General features: G+C 38.2%; 1 protein-coding gene across 6 annotated transcripts in view; it reads left to right on the forward strand.

Annotated features, from left to right (window-relative positions):
• The window catches only part of LOC120806285 (transcription factor 4-like), a 241,426-nt gene extending 232,702 nt beyond the window's left edge, over window positions 1-8,724 (forward strand). For 5 of the 6 annotated variants that reach the window (XM_040157263.1, XM_040157264.1, XM_040157265.1 and 2 more), the window contains 3 exons: window positions 1,372-1,601; window positions 2,389-2,536; window positions 5,055-8,724. In XM_040157263.1, coding sequence (XP_040013197.1) covers window positions 1,372-1,601; window positions 2,389-2,536; window positions 5,055-5,103 — 427 coding nt within the window. In that variant the 3' untranslated portion in view covers window positions 5,104-8,724. Of the gene's footprint in view, window positions 1-1,371; window positions 1,602-2,388; window positions 2,572-5,054 lie in introns of all 6 variants that reach the window. The other variant, XM_040157267.1, reaches the window with a different exon arrangement.
• The last annotated feature ends 11,854 nt before the right edge of the window (window positions 8,725-20,578 follow it).

A 20,578-nucleotide genomic window follows, 5' to 3' on the forward strand; every position in this document is an offset into this window, starting at 1 on the left:
GCAGCCTTCATCCCTCCAACGATAAACAAACAGTTTATCAGGTTTCAATTTTCACCTGGAGGACAACTGAAATCAGAAACATTTGGACCCCAAACCCAGAGATTGTACATAATGGTGGCGGCCATGATGATGATGATGATGATGATGATGATGATGATGATGATGATGATTATGATGATGATGATGATGATGATGCAAACGGTTTTGATGAGAGGTAAGAAACATAGGTGAAAATGTTGCCCCCTGCTGTGGTTCAGGGTTTGGGAATGTATCATGATGTGAACCAGCAAACATGTTGGCAGCTGGTTATCTGTTGTTCATTTTGCCTTTGCTCTTCTTATTGACATTTTTTGCATTTTCTCTTAACGTCTACCTACTGCCTATGTGCAAATAGTTGTAGAAAGCTTTTAGAGTGAGCTTTGTGATGTCACGTGAGCGGGCATCAGTTGGGTCTGAAGACTCCAGCTTGAAAATGAAAAAAAAATCTGGGGATGAGGCGCTTAGCAAACCTCTGCAGCCCGCTGCTGATCTCTGCTTGAGGCTAGCAGCTAGCGGTTACCATAGCCACTGCTAGCATAGGCAATGTTATAGGAGTGTAACCAGTGTACATCGGAGGCGAGTCTTTTAAACATGAGTAAAAAATCGAGTAAAAGTTGGGAACACATGATGCCTGACACAGCCATGGCTGTTTTGAATGACAAAATAAGCCATCTGAAAGACGGCTGAAGCAGGTGGAAAGCGGATGTCTTACCTGCTAAGAGAGTTATGAAGTACCCTTCAGCTATGCTTGTGAAAACATTCTTAACTCTGAAAAAATTGAACTTCTGTTTTCAAGCATTTTAGCTTAATGATTTCAGCTAATATCAGAGATGAAGGGACACAGGGTCCAGTTATTACATTTAAATTAATGTTTACATCTCTTAAACTTTGGTGACTGTAGTAAACTCTGATTCACTCCTTTGTTATATACAGAGAATGTCACCAAACTCCCTTTAAAAAGTTGACAATTTAATCTTGCTTTCCTAAGGGAAACCATTATATTCTTTGTGAAACGCTGTCTATGCCCTATTTCTAATTGATAGTTTAAGATATTATCATGTTAACATGAAACGTGTCAGATTAGCCCTTAATATACCCGGAATGCAAGCTCTAGACCTAGTAATTTATGTCACTTGATGAATCATCTCGTAAAAGTCAGCGAGTTGTACAATCATAGAGCATCTGCTGCAGGTTTATATTAATATCAGACTCTGCAAAGAAATATAAACGGAGCTTTCATCCTCAAATCCCTCCCTTCCTCCTCTTGTCCTATCCTCATCCCCTGTGTTATCTCCTCTTTCTCCTCCTTGTCCTCATCATTGGTCACCGTAGCAACAATGACGACGAGGACCTGTCTCCGGAGCAGAAGATGGAGAGAGAGAGGGAACGGAGGATGGCCAACAACGCACGGGAGCGCCTGCGCGTCCGCGACATTAATGAGGCGTTCAAGGAGCTGGGCAGAATGGTCCAGCTGCACCTGAAGAGCGACAAACCCCAGACCAAGTTGCTGATCCTGCACCAGGCTGTGGCCGTCATCCTCAGTTTGGAGCAACAAGTCAGAGGTCAGTTTCAAACAGCCTTACAAATGGTTTACACAGATAAGTATAATTTTTGCTTTCGACCATGTATCATCCTTTAAGGTTCAATCAGATGCCATCGCAAATAAGATAACCAGACCAGTTATCCAGACCAGTATTCTAGCTGCTGTTTTCTGTTGGGCTGATATGTTTTAGCAATAATTTACAATGTATGTTTTTAAATTCTGCTTCATCTTTACAAACTCATTCTGAACAGCTAGGCTTTGTTGAAACTCACAGAACTTTTTTTTAAATTCTAGTGGAGGTTTTGAAAGTTACAAAGAACCAGCTCTCTCTGCCATTTTGAGGAAATATGTCCACAATGACGCATAACATATCTTGAATAAATCCATTTGATGGAATGATGCAACTATTGAAAACATGGAGTCTGGATTTTGAATATTTCAGTCTATGGAGATGTCATATAGCTCCAATGAAAAGCCAGAACAGTAATGTCATAAAGTGTGAGAAATGCTCCCTTTTTCAAACTATAAAGATGCTTTAACAAAATGTAAGGTCAAAAAATCTGGGTTCAAGAGGTTAAATTAGACTGCCAGCGCATGTAGTGCTCCAGCAGCTCCAGGAGAGGGCAGCAGTGGCACCTGTTGATTGTGTTGAACCAGGCTGATGTTTTTGGCTTTTTGACTTCAGCCTCACAGCTGAGTTAGTGGTCCAGCTGTAAGAAATACCTCTATGGAAAGAAAGAGAAAAAGACAAAAAATACAGTCAGGACACATCAGGACAATCTCCTTCCATTTCTTTCTTCTCCCAGAGCGGAACCTGAACCCCAAGGCAGCCTGTCTGAAGCGCCGCGAGGAGGAGAAGGTGACTGTGACGTCAGACGGGACTCCCCTCTCGCTGGCTGCCGCGCACCATGCCGCCGCCGCCATGGGCGATGGGTCAAACCCCATGGGACAAATGTAAAACGCAGCAACATCTCCTCCCCCCCTGAATGGTCAGAAGATTTCACTTATAAACTAATCTGCTGTTGTACCTTTAACTCAAACCAAAGAACCATAATTCAAAAACCAGTACAGAAACTTGAAACATTTTATAAATCCCATCACTTACCGTGAAACCGGAAATCACAGGCAAACAAAACATACCTCCCATGAAAATAGGTTGAGGTTACTAGTATATATATCATTTTGATATTGTTACATTTTGGCTTCCAATGGATAACTTGACCCTGTTTTCAGAGTCAGAAGTTATCTCAAAGGATGGATAGGTTATCAGTTGTCCATCAGTTGTCTTATATCCATTAATGTGGTGTTTGTGTACTTTTTAACCATTTGCTTCCTGCAGAACAGAATTATAGTAGTCAAAAAGACAATACAACTGGAAAGATACCATTTGAAATCTCATTCAGTTTTTATAACAAGACCAAAATATAAATTAATCAATTTAATTGGGCACCGCTGCACTAAGCCGGCCAGGAAAATATCGGTTGAAAAAAACACTTCCTGTTTGGTGTCCAAGCTTCAAAATAAAAGCGCAAAACAGCGCACTGCTCCCAGCTAAACTTCCCTGGAGAAATAAAGGTTAAAAAAAAGAAGATATGCTCATAATTAAGTATTGCATCGAAAAAGAGAGAGCTCTGATTTGATTTAATTCATTTTATGAGAAACTTAAATTTTGGGGGAATTTTATTGGTAAAAGATCCAGCCATACAGATAATAAATAAATCTGTTTTAAACAGATCTGTTAAAAGATCATCATTCTAAACTTGACTTCAGTGCTTCTCTCACTGATTAGACTAGTAGATTTACATTTTATTGTTTTGATGGTATCCTGATGAAAATAATGCCAAGTAAACAAAAACATCCAGTTGTGTTGTCATTGCAGCTGCTGTCACTCTAATGCCAAAAAAGGGGTTAAAACTTACACAAACAACATCTAGATAAAATGTCATTTAGATAAGATTTCCCTGATTCAATGAATTAATTTGTAGAGAAACGTTGTTCAGTTCCTGACAGTTAAAGTCTGGCAGAGCTGAGGGCTGGCTAAAAACAGAAGCCAGAACAAGAGTTAGTTTCTGTCTGGTCTGGGTACATTTTAACAACAGATTGGCAGTAAGTGTGATTTTAATGTGTGTAATGTGTACCTGTGTTTGTCACTGCGTTTGACTGAAAATGTGTCGTTTGTGTTCTTGGCTCTACAACTTTGCTTTCTCTTAACAGTGAAATTGTATTTGTGTTTGCATGTGACGTGTGTATCGAGTTAAATGTGAAATTGAGCTTGTTTTCTAATGTTCCGTAGTCTTGAGGTATCAAAAGGTCCTTTATAAGGAGCAGGAGTGACCTAAGACAAAACCAAACGTGGTTTCTTAACTGGAACAGCTTTACAGTGAAAGAAATAGAGTAGTTTGTCTCGTCTTTATTTATACACTGGAGGTTTGTGCAAGTTTCAGGTCATTTCAGATTATTTCTCAACACATTAACCGTACTGTACAAGCACACAGACCAAAAGTACCAAAATCTGTGCTGCGAGGAAGCTTCCTCATTCTGCGTTTAGCGTAGCTGGGTGCCATAGGTACCTAAAGATTTGTCTGTGAATGTAGTGAAGCTACTTTTCTTTTCTAAAATTTTTCCAAAAATATAAATCATCCCAAAAGATGGTGCAGTGTTTTCGTAAGGGAAATCATCAATACATTCCTGACTATCATTTTCCAAATCATAAATCGGTGTTTCGATTGACAGCGTTATTCCCAGTCAGCCATTGATTTCAGTTCATTTCTAGGAAAATAACTTCTGTCAACATGTAGGAAACTTGTTTTATATGTTTTACATTATAGTCATAGATAATGCAAGAAGTCGGAAATGCTCCAATTCCCAAAGTATATGCATCTGTTGCTGAAAAAGGTCTCAATCCGATGCTTAACTTGACCGAACAATTATTGTCATGGACTCTCCAAATTATTCTGGATGGTGTTTGAATGCACCAACGAGGACAGATTTACGAAACGATCGATCTATCACTAGTCAGACCAAGAATGGCGCGAAGAAAATTATCTCAAGAACTACTGACCAGAAAATTATGAAATTTGCTGTGGAAATCCATGGTCACCAAAGGATGAATCCTGATTATTTGGTGGTTCTTGACCTTTCCTCTGGTGTAACCATCAGCACAAAATGTCCACTTGTACAACAGAAATACCAAATATCCCAATAAGATGTAGCCTTGGAGCAAAGAATCTTCCCCAGAAGATTTCTGTATTTGGCGCTGCTCCTTTTTGGCTTATGACAGGACAAACTTCATATTTTTAGTCCTATTGTTATTGTGGGGTTTAATAAAACCTACAACCACTAGGGGCCAATAGTATGGCTTTAGAGTTAGAGTTAAAGTAAACACGTTTTTTCCATGTGCATGTTTGTGTGTGCGGTGTATTTTTTTCATGACTAATCCTCCCTTCTTTTATTGCTTTCTTTGTCCCTCCAGGTCTAAGGTGCCAGAGTTCATCAAGATGATGAGTGACCACTTCCTCTGACGGCGTTTCCATGACAACCCAGCAATCGATCAAACCCGTTCTTGCTTCAGCCTGACCAATCAGATCAGCCTCTTTTTCTCCTCTCGTCTGTCATCTCTGATCCTCCTCTTCGCCTTTGTCTCCTTCTTCTGTCGAGAACACAAACTGCAGAGTCACATTATTCGCTTTCGTCACTTTGCAACTCCAGCCGAAGTAAACTGGATGCTACTTTGTGGAGACGTTAAAACGGCCACTGTAACATGGCTGCTACAAAGTGACAGTTTGTGGGAGCTTTTCAAACGAAGTGACAGCAATGGACAGAAGTCTTTGGAATCACATCATCCAAGAAATTCTTCTTGTAATACTTGCTTTATCAGCATTCCCAGTTTTAAAGAACAAAAGGGTTCTATATATGAATATATATAGTATATATATATATATATGAGAAAAGGAAAAATAACAAAAAACTTGTTTAAAAAAGTGCAACTGGATGCGGGCAGTGAGGAGGCTAGGGGTTGGAGAGGGTTGTTCAGAATGGAACAAAACATATCACAAAGTGTTTAAAGAGATTTTTTTTAAAGCAAATTGCGCAGCTGTTGTTGAACGCAGCCCCAGAGCATCTCTGACTGAATGGCAATCTAACGCCACACTGTGGACGAAGCTGTGCCTGATTTCCTGTTGGATGCAAACCAGTCAGATAGATACACACGGAGAAGCAAAGCAAACAAAACTAAAAAAGAAGAAGAAATTTCCATTAAGTATCACAGAAGCAGGCTGAGAACTCACACATCCCCTTATAAACCACACATCTTCAAGTATAAATGAAAATGAAGAAGAGATTAGGAAGCAAAATCTGTGTGACCCTACTGCTTTTTTGAAATGCTTGAACTGCTGAGTGATCTGAACAAAAACAAAGTTCACAAATGCTATTTGACTATCATAGATGGCTAGAAATAAGCGGGGCTAAACAAGAAAAAGTGGCAACACGTTCCTCCCATTCTGATGCATTCCCTCGTAAACATTTAGTTTGTAAGTGTTTAAACAAATATAAACATTTATGTTTATGTATTTTTATTAGTGTTTCATGCTAATAGCCACGTTGACTTTCTTCAGACTGCAAAATTGTATGAACTTGTAAGTTTTTAGTATGAACACAAATACAAAAACCCTCAACAGTTGTTCCCAAGTGGCCCGTGTGTTTCTACTGGGAGGAAGAGAGTACAAACAGAATCAATCATTCAATCAATTAATCAGTCAATCAGTGAGTGACTCCAGAGAGTTTAAATTATTGAAGGTAGATGAATAAGAGGAGAAAGACAGGGAGCAAGAATCATGCTGTAATGCAAAAGTGTACTTCTACTTTTCTTGACATCTGTTTTCCCGAATCAAAGTTCTTCGCCTGATATTCAACAGCATTGGGAGAACAGGCAGAGTTTGAGACTGGTCTTCAAACTGTTCCTGAATTTAAAGGATTACTGGGCAGATGGTTGAGAGGATGGACAGGTGAAAGAAAAGACAGATAGATGGATGGGTGGATGAGAGGTAAGAGGGCTGGACTGAGCACTGAAGTGAATTCTATTCCATGTTTAGCACATTCCCAAATTCACAATCTCTCTACTTGAATCGAGTGCTCCCGATGTCATGAAGGCCTGAATTATGGGAGGCGTGGGAGTCATGGAAGGGGAAAGCAGGATTGAGTTGGGCCATCATTCCAAGGAATTTGAGCTTGAGGGAGAGAAACAAAAACAGAGAATCCAGAGGTTTAAATGTTGATGACGCTGCAGGGGAAGCAAAGAAACAATCATTGGGGTTAGGGGTGTATAATTTTCCTCTGGGGCCAAGCAGCAGTAGTTAAAGCATTCCTGTAGTGGATCATTAGACACCCTCATTTCCTGGTTTAGTGTCTGTCAAATCATAACCCTAAACCTCTAACCCCAACTTCAGACTTCGCCCCTGCCCGAAGTACCAACCTTGGAGGGGCTTTCTGATTGACACTTGCTGTTTGGCAAAAAAACAGATGAGTCTATGTCATTGTTGAGGCGTCTGTTGCTGCGACCATTAGCAAAGTCTCATTTAACTGCTTCAAGTTGCATTTCAATCCTTGCAGTCTTTTGCATGATGGTGTTGTAGTGGTCTAATCCATTGCATTGCAGACACTCAAATCTGATCAGGAATCCTGCAGTTCCAACAGGATTCTGTTTAGAGAAGAGTACTATTTGGACTTGTTGGTACAGGAAAACTACACATCAGTTGCTTAAAGGAGCTGGGAGGAATGGTAGCAAAAAAATGTTGCCTATGCCAGTGCATTTTTTGGATAGCTAGCTGAGTCAGGCTTTCAGCTGAGTGAAAGAATAATTGGTGTTCCTGTATGAAACAGGCCAAATGTCAGCAGACTCTTGCTCATATATGACAGCCAGATTAGAAAAGGTTTTAAGGTTTCAGACTTTGACTGATCAGCCACAGCTAGCAACCCTCTGCTGCTTTGGGCAAGTGTTGGTCCCCAGAATCAAACCAGAGTATTCCACTGTGTCATTCATCCTGAGTCTGGTATGAGCTCAGCAACTAGAGATGCTGGAAGTAGGCAGGCATTTCTTGGGACCCGTCATTTTGATTAGCTTGGTTTAATGCATGCAAGATGCATGCAAATTCAGAACGTTTGTTACAAATATGTTTATTTGAGTCAACTGAAACCAGATCAGTGTTGCCTCTTGTACTTAAAACTTACCCTTGGGTAGATGTTCTATGATCGTCATGATTTCTGAGGTACAGGTTAGTCATGAGCTCAACCAGGTGGAAACAGGGATAAATTAATCAGCACTAGATAGGTCAGGAAGAAAACTTTAAGGTTGGTTGAAATATCTCCAACAGTGTCCGTTGTTTTCTGGTGTCAATCTGAAAGCCCCTTTACGCCCTCACCACGATTTAAACCTTTTGCAGTCCAGGCCTGTGTTTAATCCCCAGTCCCAGTACTGTCTTCTCTGCTGACCCTAGCCTTATTAGCCCTGAACGAGTGTCCTAGCCCCTCTCCCAGGCCTCTTGCCCCACCTAAGCGGTCCCACAGATGCAATTTGAACATTCACACTTCTACCAATGTGCCTTTTTAGAGTTCATATCATTCGAATTACCAGAGGAGGACATTTACCTGGTCTTTTAATAGGATGCAAGCTTAGGGAAACCTGTTCTTAGTCGTTAGGTTCTATGCAGTCAGGTTTTTTAACAGACCTGGGAATTTAAAAAAAGCTAAAAAAGGAAAAAAAAGTATTTTTTGGATAAAAAAAAAACAAAACTGTATTTAATGTACTGTACGCTTATATGTAAGTAGACAGCGTGTTCTGGCTTTAAGCCAATGGGACAGACGCTTGATTTAGCAAGACGAGCCCCCGTCCCAGTCCTCCCCTTCCCCCCCAAGTCCTTCATAACCCCCCAAACCTCACTTTCCTGTTCCAAGCCCCAGCCCTGTTTCCGTGGTGAACAACGCGTCTCTTCTTGTATTATAGCTTATCAGCTTTTTATCAATATTTGATCGGCTTGTCCATAAGCCAATGTAGTCTTCAGTACAAAGTGTGTGGTTGTATGTTGTAAAACAGATTTTCTTTTTTTCTCTCTCTCTCTCTGTTTTTTAAGAAGAATCTTTTCTCTTATTACTTTTTCTTTGTCTGTTCTGGTTTACATGTCTATTACAGAAAATGTAAAAAAAAAAAAAAAAAAACAAAACAAAAAAACAAAACAATTCTCTATCTGACAGCATTGTTCTCTGTCGGTGGTCATTTTGACGCGGTTAAAATCCTACCCAATCAACAGGAAGGCACGGAAACTGGAAAAGAATCTATTTGAATAAATCAATCTATATATAAATGTACAAAAATATATACAATATATAAGGAGGGTGCCCTTTTCTGTTATTTTTTTATTTTCTGTTGCAAAGGAGTGTTTGCTTGGGGAGGAATTATTTTCTCAAAGACTGAACTGGCAGAAGTTGGCGAGGCCCCTCAGTGTTTTAAATTTTCAACTGACTTTGTTGTGTTCGCTGTTGTTGCCATGACAACACCCTGACTAGTACGGCACCCTGCGCAGGACAAAATGGGACTGGAGTTCCATCAGCTCCATTCACTGCTATCTATCCAAGGCAACCACACACAGACATTTGTAAATTGTATGCAACAAAATGGCAAACTTTACCATTATTTTGAAATTGTGTATGTAAAAGTTATATTTTTACATGTAGACTGTTGTTATTTTGTGTTTTAGAAATATGTTGTATTGGTTTTTTTGTTAAAAGATGAAAAAGTAAAATTCAGTGTGTGTTGAAAAAATGTGTCACATTGAAAATGTAGTGAGGTCAAAAGTTCTGAAATCTTTTTTTTTTTTTTTTTTTTTTAACTTTTGTTTATATCTGTGGGGAACATTTTTGAGGGTTTAAGGGAGGAATCATAACTCATGAAAGAAATATGATATTTGTTTAATTATCCATGCCTCATGACATTACCATTTTTAATTGTATTTTTTGCAGAGAAATGTGTAAATAGTCATAAAACATTTTCTGTGGGCTTTGTGTGGGGTGAGGGCGTGCCAGTGAGAGGCGATGATGATGAACTTGTTTTAGTGAGGTTGTATTCGTCCAGTTACAGTAGCCAGGTGCCAACTTTTAGTTTCGGTCAGCGGTGCTCAGTACTATATGTGGTTTTGATGCCGACCATCTGAGGTGTAAGTCAAATTATTGTCTTTTCTTGCACCAAGAATCACTCCTATCAGAGCTGGCACAAGCCATTTTTGGGGCTGTGTGAAGGATTTCTTTTGGTTTAATAAACTCATTTAGAGAAAAAAAAACAACTTTAAAACCTAATAGAAAAAACTATTCTGTAAAATGTTTCCCTACGTAACATGCAAATTTAATATTAATCAAAAACAATAGGATACCAGAACTCTAAGATACACTTCCTAAGGTTTGACAAAAACTGAACTGAGGTTCCCACAGATTGCTCACATGTTCAATTCACTTTCCCACCCCCCAATGGCTTCGGGCTGGCTCTGACTCCTGTGCATTTATTTCCTTCAAAATGGCTTGTAAATGTTGATTAAATGATAGAGCCTCACCACCTAACTCAAGATTAATATATGGTAATTTTGTAAAGGATTGGACTGTTGCTAATATAAAAAAGCAGGTCTTCAGCAAACAATCTTATCAGCTATTTCCCCAAAAAGATATCAGATCATGTGCAAGGCAGTTTCAGTCATTTCTTTTTAGTGTTTGCCATTAAAATTGAGCTTTTTGTCAAAAAGAAAAGCTGCTTTGAATTGGACCTAGGTTAAACACTAGGATCGAATCTGTCGGTGTAAGTGCTAAATGTATTTTTAAAGTAATGTTATTTTTACAATGCTTCATTTCATATTTTCTCTTTGTTGTATAATCAAGTCATCTCCCGAATTACAGTATCTTCATTTTTATGTTACCCCTGATGTTTCTATTAGCCAAAATGTTAACTTTTTTTCTTTTCCCTCCTTGTTGTACATACACACCTCATTTCTCTTTTTCAGTGACTGTGCCATGAGCTTTGTAATCTGTTACTCTGTACCAGTTTTACTGCAATAATGAGTTGAATTCAAAATGGCCACTTCTGTCCTTTGTTTTTCGAGCAATGTTAGAAACAGGAAGCATTTCTCCCTTTTCTCATGATAACTAACCCCATTTAAATGAACAAGTACATTTGGGTATACACCAGAGATGAGCACTACCCAACATCAGTAGCACAACAAATCTGAAATTTGGTACATTTTGGTGTATATAATACTAAATTTAATTTGCATTTTCCACACAAAAGAATTTTAAAACATTTTATACAAATGATCAGTATGAATGTTGATGTGCCACTTCTTTTGCATAACATTACTATAATTCCTGCGAAAGAAAATGGCAAAATGAACAATCAAAGGACCCTGTTTTCATGTCTTTGAACTCTATATATCAGAAAGGTTCATTCTTACAAATGTCTACTGCCAGAAGAAAAACTGATTTAAAATTCCTGCCAGTATTTTTTATCTTTTCTTGATGAGCATTTCTCTGATTACATTAATATTTTTCCAGTTTCATATTCATAAATCAGTACAAATTATTTATAATGAAGTGTATGTCTTACTTTTTGAAAACTCTAAATTGGATTAAAGTAATTTACTGTTGTCTTTAGGCCTATACTTACTGAACGACACTAGTATTGAAGTTTTTGTTAAGTTGTGCTGACAAAGGTATATAAATTGAGCTAAATTCAATTAATAATTAAAATTACGAACGGGCCTGTGACCTGAAACATACATCCAAGAGATTTTATCATTTTTGAGACAGTCTTACTTTTTGGGTCCTAAGTAATATCAGTGTTATCAGTGTTCAGTAAAGCCACAGTCAACACTAGCAGCAGTAAATTATTCAGTTTTAGACATTTAACGTTTCAGTAAAATGGTTTTCAACTGGTTATTCCTAACATACATTCTCATCCAGAGACAGATCAGAAGATGGGTATCAGTTTTACCTCTGTGCGTCCAGTGCAGAGACAGGTCCAGGATGTATTTAGCCAAGCTTAGCACAGAGATTGAAAGCAGGGGGAAACTACTAGCCTTACTAAATCAAGAGAAAAAATAATATACCTTCTAACAACTCCAAAGCTGTCTGGAATATATGTTATATTTTGCCAACTAGCAAGCTATTCACCTATCCATCCTGTAGTCAGCTGTATTTTGTTAACGGTAGAGTTAGGACAAAGCTTAAACCTAGAAATTGCGCTATGAGAGTAAGACATATGAGATGATGCACGCAGTCCCTGCTACAACCATCGAACGTGAACGGCTAAAGCCACCATGTCTCAGTTTTTACATTTTTATTTCTATACATGTACAGTTTCAGAGCTGATGCCAACAACCAGTCCTTCCATTGTACTTGGGTGGTGGAAGGTAACTCCAAAACTCGCAAAACCCTAACTATGTGCATGGCTAGAAGCCACTAAGTCTATGTAAGAAGTGTTTTTTTGCAATTTGGGTGAACCGATTGTTAAAGAGGACCTGAGCATGGATATTGTACAACATATTTTAAAAGATTTGAATTTATTACATGTAACTTGGTCCATAGTTGCTTAACGGTTTGGGTTCTCCGGCTTAATTCAGTCTTGATTTAATTTTTGTACCAGTTTATTACTTTGGACTCTCTAAATTGCTTAACTATTTCCCCCAGATTAATAATTTGTGCCCTGGAATTACTAGATACTGATGTACTATTTCCTCAAATTAGTGTTCAGCTATCACCTTCGACTGATTTGTCCATGTCCCCTTGACACTCTCACTATGGACCACTTGGTTTAAACACTTTTTGTTTGATTTTTGACTGCAATATGAATATACTTTGGGTTTTAGCTGTCAGATAGAATATTCTGTAATCCTTAATGACCCTTGACATTTTACTGTCCTCCATAAATCAGAAGTGATCTGAAAAAAATGATTAGTTGATAATCCTAAGAATCAGACCGACATGCCATTTCAGTCAACACAGAGGCTGCGGTAGAGGTTGCTCGACTTTTTCACACAAGTCATCCAATCTAAACAGCCATATACGTTGTTTGTTCCTACCCTTGGATATGACCCATAGGAGCATCTCCTGAAACAGTGCCCCTATAGAGGCAGGTGTATCGGACCTTCATTGTCATGGTTACAATAACAAACACACAGTTAAGGTTGTGAAACTTTCATGGCGAAGACAAATAGTGATGACTCGGTAAAACTTGGTGTGAAAGTTCTCTGTTTTGTCGACCCATCCATCCACCCCAACCTCCTCCTAATGCAGACTTTGGGGCTTTTTATACAACATCCTCTAACTTCTTGCTCCCCTCATAATTACTATGGCAGCTTGAGGTTGCCTGATAATAACACATAACTATGGGTCATGATAAGATTCTTGTGTCGATGACCTATGGACTCGTTTGTTACAAGTGGACAGTCCCTTTTTACAGTGATCACAGAAATGTGTTGATTTAAGAGTTGAAATTTCTGTAAGTCGACTTACAACAACCTGTACAGCTGTGTCCATTTTGTCCTCGTTTGTTGCCAAAGGACAAGTATACAGTTTTAATCCAGCGCATTAAGATCTGATTGGTCAATTGTGTCTCCAGCTGGCTAAAACAGCCATCAGTGAAAACAGCAGACCTATTGGAATCACTAAACAGATTAGTGATGTGGGCGGCGATTCAGAGGTTCTTACTAGGATATGATTTAGTCATTTAAGGACTAAAATGCAGTTTCCAGCAACAGTATGAACAAGCACAACTAAACAGCTGACTGAGATGAAGCTGAATCATCTCCTTATTCAGTCATGTTCCCTCTGTAAGTATTGTTTGTCATTTTCAAACACTTGCCTCATTTTTTTCAGTATTATTCTCATTATGTCAGGGTGAAAATACACGATCTGTGGCCTTTTTCTTTTTTTTATTCCTTGTGATGCAATTCAGTGAAGAGACAGAAAAGAAAAAAAAAACACAAAGCACCCTGCTGTCAGTGCCTGGTCTTTTTGTTCAAGCTTCCTTTGTCTATGGCTCTTTTGCAATAGAAAATAAAACTAAATCAATCAAATATTAATTATTATTTTTTGCAGAGGCAATCCTTTTATACCTAGAACACTGAAAACAATAAGTGAAAAAAAAATAAAAGTCAGATTACTGAATGAAAACAGAATAACCACAAGAAAATATTCAAATTTGTAAATTTGTTTTTGGAAATATTCAAAAGTCACTGATGAAAAGAATTTGTCAATTTATTTTAATATATTTAAAGATGTTTTATTTGAACCTTGTGCTACTGAAGACCAGCCTGTGGGGTTTTCTGTGTGATGGGTCAGGGTTAGAGGCCACAGTGCGGGACGTCCCACCCCAGCCGGCAACAGATAACAATACAAATATCAGAAAAAATAAAGAAACATGACAAAAACACAGCAGTTAAACTTGACTGCCGTCTGTGGCTGAGTGCCTCGAATCTTTATTTTAAAGTATTTTTCAGTGCAACTCTTCTTTTCTACAATTACATTCTCTTAATTAATTCTGGTTAATGTAGCCTTTACTTTGTTTTTTATGTTCTATAATTATTATTGTACTTATGGTTGCTGTTATTGTTGATTGTAGTTGTTATTATTACACTTTGGTTTTATTCCAGATCAGTGGGGATGTTGGGGAAGAGATTCTTTTTGATTTCTGTGCTGAAGGTTTTATTCTTCTTCGTACCAGCCCAACAGTTGGCCGTTCTTTGCCTGTTGGTTCCCATCTTGTAGTGATTCAATGACATTCATGTTCATGACTGTTCTGTAGCAATAAATGTGCCATTTTTATAATGCAGCGCTTTCAGTGTCCCTTTTTACTCTTTACAGCATGGAGGGGAAAGGACATACAGTGAATGAGGCATGCTAGGCTCTGTGAACTTAAGTAACTAAGTCAAGTAAGTAAAAGTGTCTTAAGCTGTAAAATACTCCATTACATGTAAAGCCCTCCATTAAAATTTTTATTGAGGTAACAGGAAGTAGTAAAAGCTCTTTAAGAGTTACATTACTAGATACTCTGTATTTTATTAATGGATTATATTGTCTGAGTAGGGTGTACCAGGCCTACGTGGAACTTTTAGCTACTTTAGTTAAGTACGATGGGTAGTTTAATCTACATAACAATGCATCATATATTATAACGTGATCATATGTTTATTATGTACAATAACATATTTATCAGCAAAGTAACTAGTAGTAACTATAGCTGTTGAATAAATGTAGAGTTCAAAATTTCCCCCTCGACTGTACCGTTGTAGAAGTATAAAATAGCAGAAAATGGAAATAAGTTAAAAGAGTAGGCCACTCATTGTCAGACTCCCAATGGACAGTTTAAAAAAAAAAAGCATCTTTTTTTTTAATGCATGCATTCACCTACCTTGTTCAATCCTGGAGCCTATATTTCCCACAGTGCAGCTTGTCTGCCGACAGCTCGGACAGAGATGTCAGGTGTGTTAGGCTTGTACTGACTGATGAAGCCTGGAGCCTCTAGCCTTGAGTAGAATGGAGGAAAGTGGAAGTCTGTGGAGTATACGTAAAAGTACCTCAAAACTGTACTGAAGTACGGTGCTCGAACAAATACAGTCTACTTATTTTCCACTACTGGTGTTTTCACAGGCTCAAACACAGAGGACTGAGCAGTCTTTTTACAGGTTTTGGGGATTACTACTACGTACAGTACGTGAAAAAAGTTGTATAAATCCTTTGGTGGTCATGAGTCCGACACTGTTATAGGACTGCGAGGCGAAGTCAGTCGAAGACTCTTTTAAAAGAGCTAAAATCTCAGCAGTTGTTATGGTCATGGTGAAATCCCTTGTTGACATGTCTGTTGGTGTACCACTGTTAACAAACCTTATTTCAGAATCATCATATCCATCTAAGGATCCTTCTCTTGTGGCTATCATTGGTGTAATCATCAGGGCAAGCTCGTGGCCTAGAGGACATATGCGGTTGCCAAGGGCGCAGAATGTCGGGGGGGGGGGGGCGACTCAAGAGCGGAACACTAACCTAATTTTATTAATCATGGTTACATTACCAACATTATCAACAAAAACAGCCTTTCAATTACAATTGAATACAGATTGGATTAGCTGGAGGGACACTTCAATTATTATTAGCTCAAATTATTTCACAATGAAAAGGTCCAAGTCTTCAGGTGTACAAGGAAGAAAACAGAGAAAAGAGGAGGAAAAGAAAGCACTATATAGAGGCAGGTCGTCTTATGTTTACATCCAAATATAATTTTGAGTGTAGATGTTTCATTTGTGGTAGCTAGCTAGCTAAGTAGGAATAAAGCTAATGCTTTATAATGATGCTACAATAGCTGCTAGACTCAGATACAGGTTGAGGGATATGAATCTGAATGGCAAACCAGCAGTGGTGGAGGAAGTATTCAGAAGTATTGTGAATGGCTGGAAACATTGATGGATATATTTGGCTATTTTTAACTAATTGTACATTAAATTCACGGGCCCACAGGTGGGCATACATCATACACCTGTGTATACCCACCACTGCACCTCTGGTAACTGCCCCTAGCCTAACTATACACAACCACCAGTTGTGTATAGTTTAAACAAACGACATCTTTTTCATCTTAGGTCTCCTTTATTTTGTGGTATCAACATACCACAAACTGTTAGATCTCGACTTTGTTACAGCTTTTTCTGTGGCTCTGTTGATTTCTGTTTAGTTCATGGAATTAATTAAGTCCCAACTTGACACTAGTCCCATGTTTTTACAGGCTTTACGTCACCAGCCTGTTGCAGCAAGCACGGACAGGTTGCAGGTCACGTCATGAGTCCGGAGGAACTGGTTGTTCAGTGGGAGAAATTGCCTCCTGAGCTGAAGATACCTCTGCAATAAACTGTCCTCGCCACTCAGGATGACGCTTTGCTCTGACTCACTGAGGTGATTTAAACTGTTTCTGCCAACAAGCGACAGAGAGTGATGTCATTTTACCTCATGCTGAAGGGAAAGTAGTTTTGATGTTAGTCAAGAAAGTCCAGTGAATTTTTTACTTTAAGCGTACACGAGATAATCAGGGCAACTTGAAAAACACTTGTGCCCAAAACATGCAAGTGTAACATGCCACTTCTTGCTTGCGAAGTGGGATTAAGCACTGGTTCCAGAAGTATTTCTCCCGCTGTAAATTTCCATTTAAAAGTTTGTCTTAAATTATATTCTCAGTTATCCTCTACATAGAAACATTTCAGACTGCAATATCATGTTTTTCTGTTTGATAGCTCTAAATAGTACAATGCCCATGAGCCTCAGCTGCTGTTGCTATGGAGAAAAAGCCAGTCAGAGAAGTGAATCCGAGCTGTAGAAAAATTCAGAATGCTTTGTCATTACAGTTGGGAGCAAAACCTGTCATCACAGTTAATGAATTCATTTAAAACTGAACCAGAATCTGAAATGTTTTATCAAGTTTCTACAGACGGTCTTGCACAAGCAAAATAGTTTTAGGCTCTTTGACTGTACGTTTCTTACTGAAATGTATATTGCGAGCTGTAGTTATATTTTCTCTTGAAGTTTATTTTTCACTGGCTTGTAGCTTTGACTTTTATTGAAGAACGAGATATTTTCTCATATAGTGGTTCAGCTTTTGTACTGATGATTCAACCTCACCCTCAACTGTCACCTAACATTGTCTATGAGAATATGAACAGGACTTTTATTTCCAGAACCCTGGATTCCTGCAATACATGGACTATACATTTGTATTAACAATACAATCCATACAAAAACCATAGTGTAAAAACGAGAAGTGGGGGTTTTACCAGGGGTTATGTGCTGTAGTATTTCTTGACTCCAAGAGGTCACTGCACCTGTTAAAGGAATAATCTGCCGCATAACCCCCCATAAAAATACTACTTATCGTTTTTAAACTTTTACAGTTTACAGTTTTTCTATGAATGAGATACAGTATAACGTGTTAATTAGTGATCTGAGGGGTGCTAGAGGTAGATAAGGTAACAATTGTTACATTTGGACAGGCAAGCTACATTCCCACTGTTTCCAGTCTTTATGCTAAGGTAAGCTAACTGGCTACTGGCTTTATCCTACAGTCGTGAGAGTGGTATTCAGCTTCTCATTTGATACTCTGAAAGAAGGTGAATAAGCATATTTCCCAAAACATTTAGCCTCTTTTCCACATTGTAAATATTTGGATCACCACAATAAAAGTCCTTAATGTTAAAATTCCACATTATTTTCATGTAGTTGCAACCATAGTTAGATGACAGGTGCACATATCAACCTGGGCAATCTTGGAAGTGGTAGCAACATTACAATGACTGTCAGTTACTATATACTGTAGAACCAAGATATTTGAGATTGTTGCTTTTCTTGTGAAATACTGACTTTTATGAATAATAAAATCTAGGGAGGAAAATCACCCTTTTAACTAAACTCCTTTAGGCCTGTATTATTTAGATTTTAACTTAGTTTTGTGGGATTTCAGGTAATTAAATGTCAAGTCGAGAGCTATGAGTTAATATTTGTACAAGCCATGATGCCCTATTTCTGTTTTCACAGAGGAAAAAAGAACCCAATAAATCACTGCAGGGTGGAGGTCTGACCTCGTCTCCCTTGTAAACACTGACCAGGTCTTTGCTGCTGTTCATCGGATGGGTTTTTCCTGAACTGTTGGGACATTTTTAAACCTGCTCAGTTTGTGCTGATTTTTTTTCACCTGAACTTGGCAGAGTTGAAAGGTTTTTCCGTCACAAATCACCAGGTGTGGCTGGTGGATGTTTTCCAGTGTGCTGAATTGACGTCATCACAGGTCACCTTCCAGCATGTTTATTTTCTTGTTATCAGTTATCAGCAACGTGAAATATTTTATTATTATTTTCAGGAATTGCATGGCATAATTGTCAAAATAACTGGTTATAAATGTTTTCTTTTGGATAAATTGCTTTAGTTAAATTTCCCTCCAGCTTTCCAAACAAAGTGTTGTTATTGGATGATTCTGAAAAATCCCAGATTGCACTCAGTTCCTACAATAACCGTGCAGGACTAAAATGTGGTTAATAGTTAGATAAACAACAATTCAATCTTATTATTTGCATGAATATTCATAGTAGAAGTAGTAGTACTAATGGTAATAAAAATACAGGTCCATAACTGAACAACAAAACAGGCCAATGGTCAGCTCAGTCATAAACCACCTATATGAGGCTTTTGCAGTAGATCTAAGACAAACCAGCTTTAGCCACACTAGTGAGAAGTTGGTCTGTCCACCACATTGGACTGGACTGAAGTACATTGCATTCTTCACTTTTTTCACATGTTTTTAGGTTGCATCCTTATGCTGGAATCGTTTAAATTCCTTTTCTTCCTCATCAGTCTCAACTTAATACCCCGTAATGACAAAGCGAAAAATACAATTTTAGAATTTATTTAAAATTTATCAAAAAGGAATAACGGAAACATTGACATAAGTATTCAGGGACCCTTTAGCTCCGGTACCTCCCATTTCTCTTGATCATCTTTGAGATGTTTCTACACCTTGACTGGAGTCCACCTGTGGTAAATTCAACTGATTTGACATGATTTAGAAAGGCACACACATATAAGGAAAACTTTCCGAATGCACTGCATGTTATCAACTAATAGATGGATTACTATGATGTTTTGGACAGACATTCATGGTTCCCACAGGATGTTCCTAATGACTTTGATCTCCAGACTAGCCACCATGAGCGGGACCATTTTTGTTTTAAGTCAAAATTTCTCGACAACTATAGAATAGATTGCCAAAAAATGTGGTACTGATATTCATGGTGCCCAGAGGATTAATACTAATGACCTTTGTATTCCTTTAACTGTTCTTATTTACCATAGAGGTGTCAGAATAGAAAGAACCCATGAAAACAAAGACAAATGAAATCGGCAATTTTGTGTGGTTTTTTTTGGGAGGGGGGTTGCTTTTTTTTTTTTTGTTTTTGGCATGAGAAGATGTTTCATTTACAGTATGGTTAAGTTCTGGTTATGTTAAATAAAGAAAAGTCATTTATTCAAAATAAGGGGAAAGATCATGGTCATGGTTAAAGGAAACTAGTGTTGACTGTAGTGTCAGAGGTGGGACAATGCCTTATCTCATCTCTGGTCCTTACGAGAGACACTTTTGCATGTCCGTCCAACCACCCCAGCTTCCTTAGTAATAGCTTTTATTATGAGAAGTCCATGTGACGTCCTACTTTGCTACTGATCATAACATAGGATGTTTTAAGCCGTTTGAACAGACGACCTGTAGTTATTCCAGACAGGATTGTAAAGGTATTAATAACAAATGGAGTACCAGTGGCAGAATAAACTGTAGTACAGAGAGAATTTAGCAGAAGTACTAGTAGTTGTAGCAGTTCATTAGCAGAATTAGTGGCGTATGACTAGTGATTTCAGTAAAAGAAACTGGGCTGGGCTGCTGTATCTCTGTGACCTTTACAAACACATCAGTGTCTCTACTGTGACACTGAGACTTTTCTGTGAATTCACCTGCAGATAGGAATAAACCAAAAACAAATAATTTATTTGACTCTGCTGGTTTAGCATCACACTCCCTTCTTATTTGTTCACGATAGTGTTTTTGTCCTTGTGCATTGCTGTATGGGGTATTTTGCAATTTTCATGTTAGCCTTTTCTATTTCATCATTCCTGAAAAATCTCTTTTCATCTCAGCCACCTGGTTAAATAAAGGTTGAAGACAGAAAATCCCTCCACAGAGGAGTCAGTTTCAGTTTGAATGTTTTTAGCCACACTGGCTTTAGGGATGCCAATGATTGTCTATCTGTCCGTCGGTAGGTCCACTACTTTGGTCCAGACCAAAATATCTAACCAACTATTAAATGGATAGCTATGAAATTTTGCAAAGACATTCATTGTCCTTGGAGGATGAATTGTAAAAACTTTGATCTCCTGACTTTCAGGTCA

This window comes from Xiphias gladius, chromosome 20 (genome assembly GCF_016859285.1).
Source record: "Xiphias gladius isolate SHS-SW01 ecotype Sanya breed wild chromosome 20, ASM1685928v1, whole genome shotgun sequence".
Lineage (NCBI taxonomy): Eukaryota > Metazoa > Chordata > Actinopteri > Istiophoriformes > Xiphiidae > Xiphias > Xiphias gladius.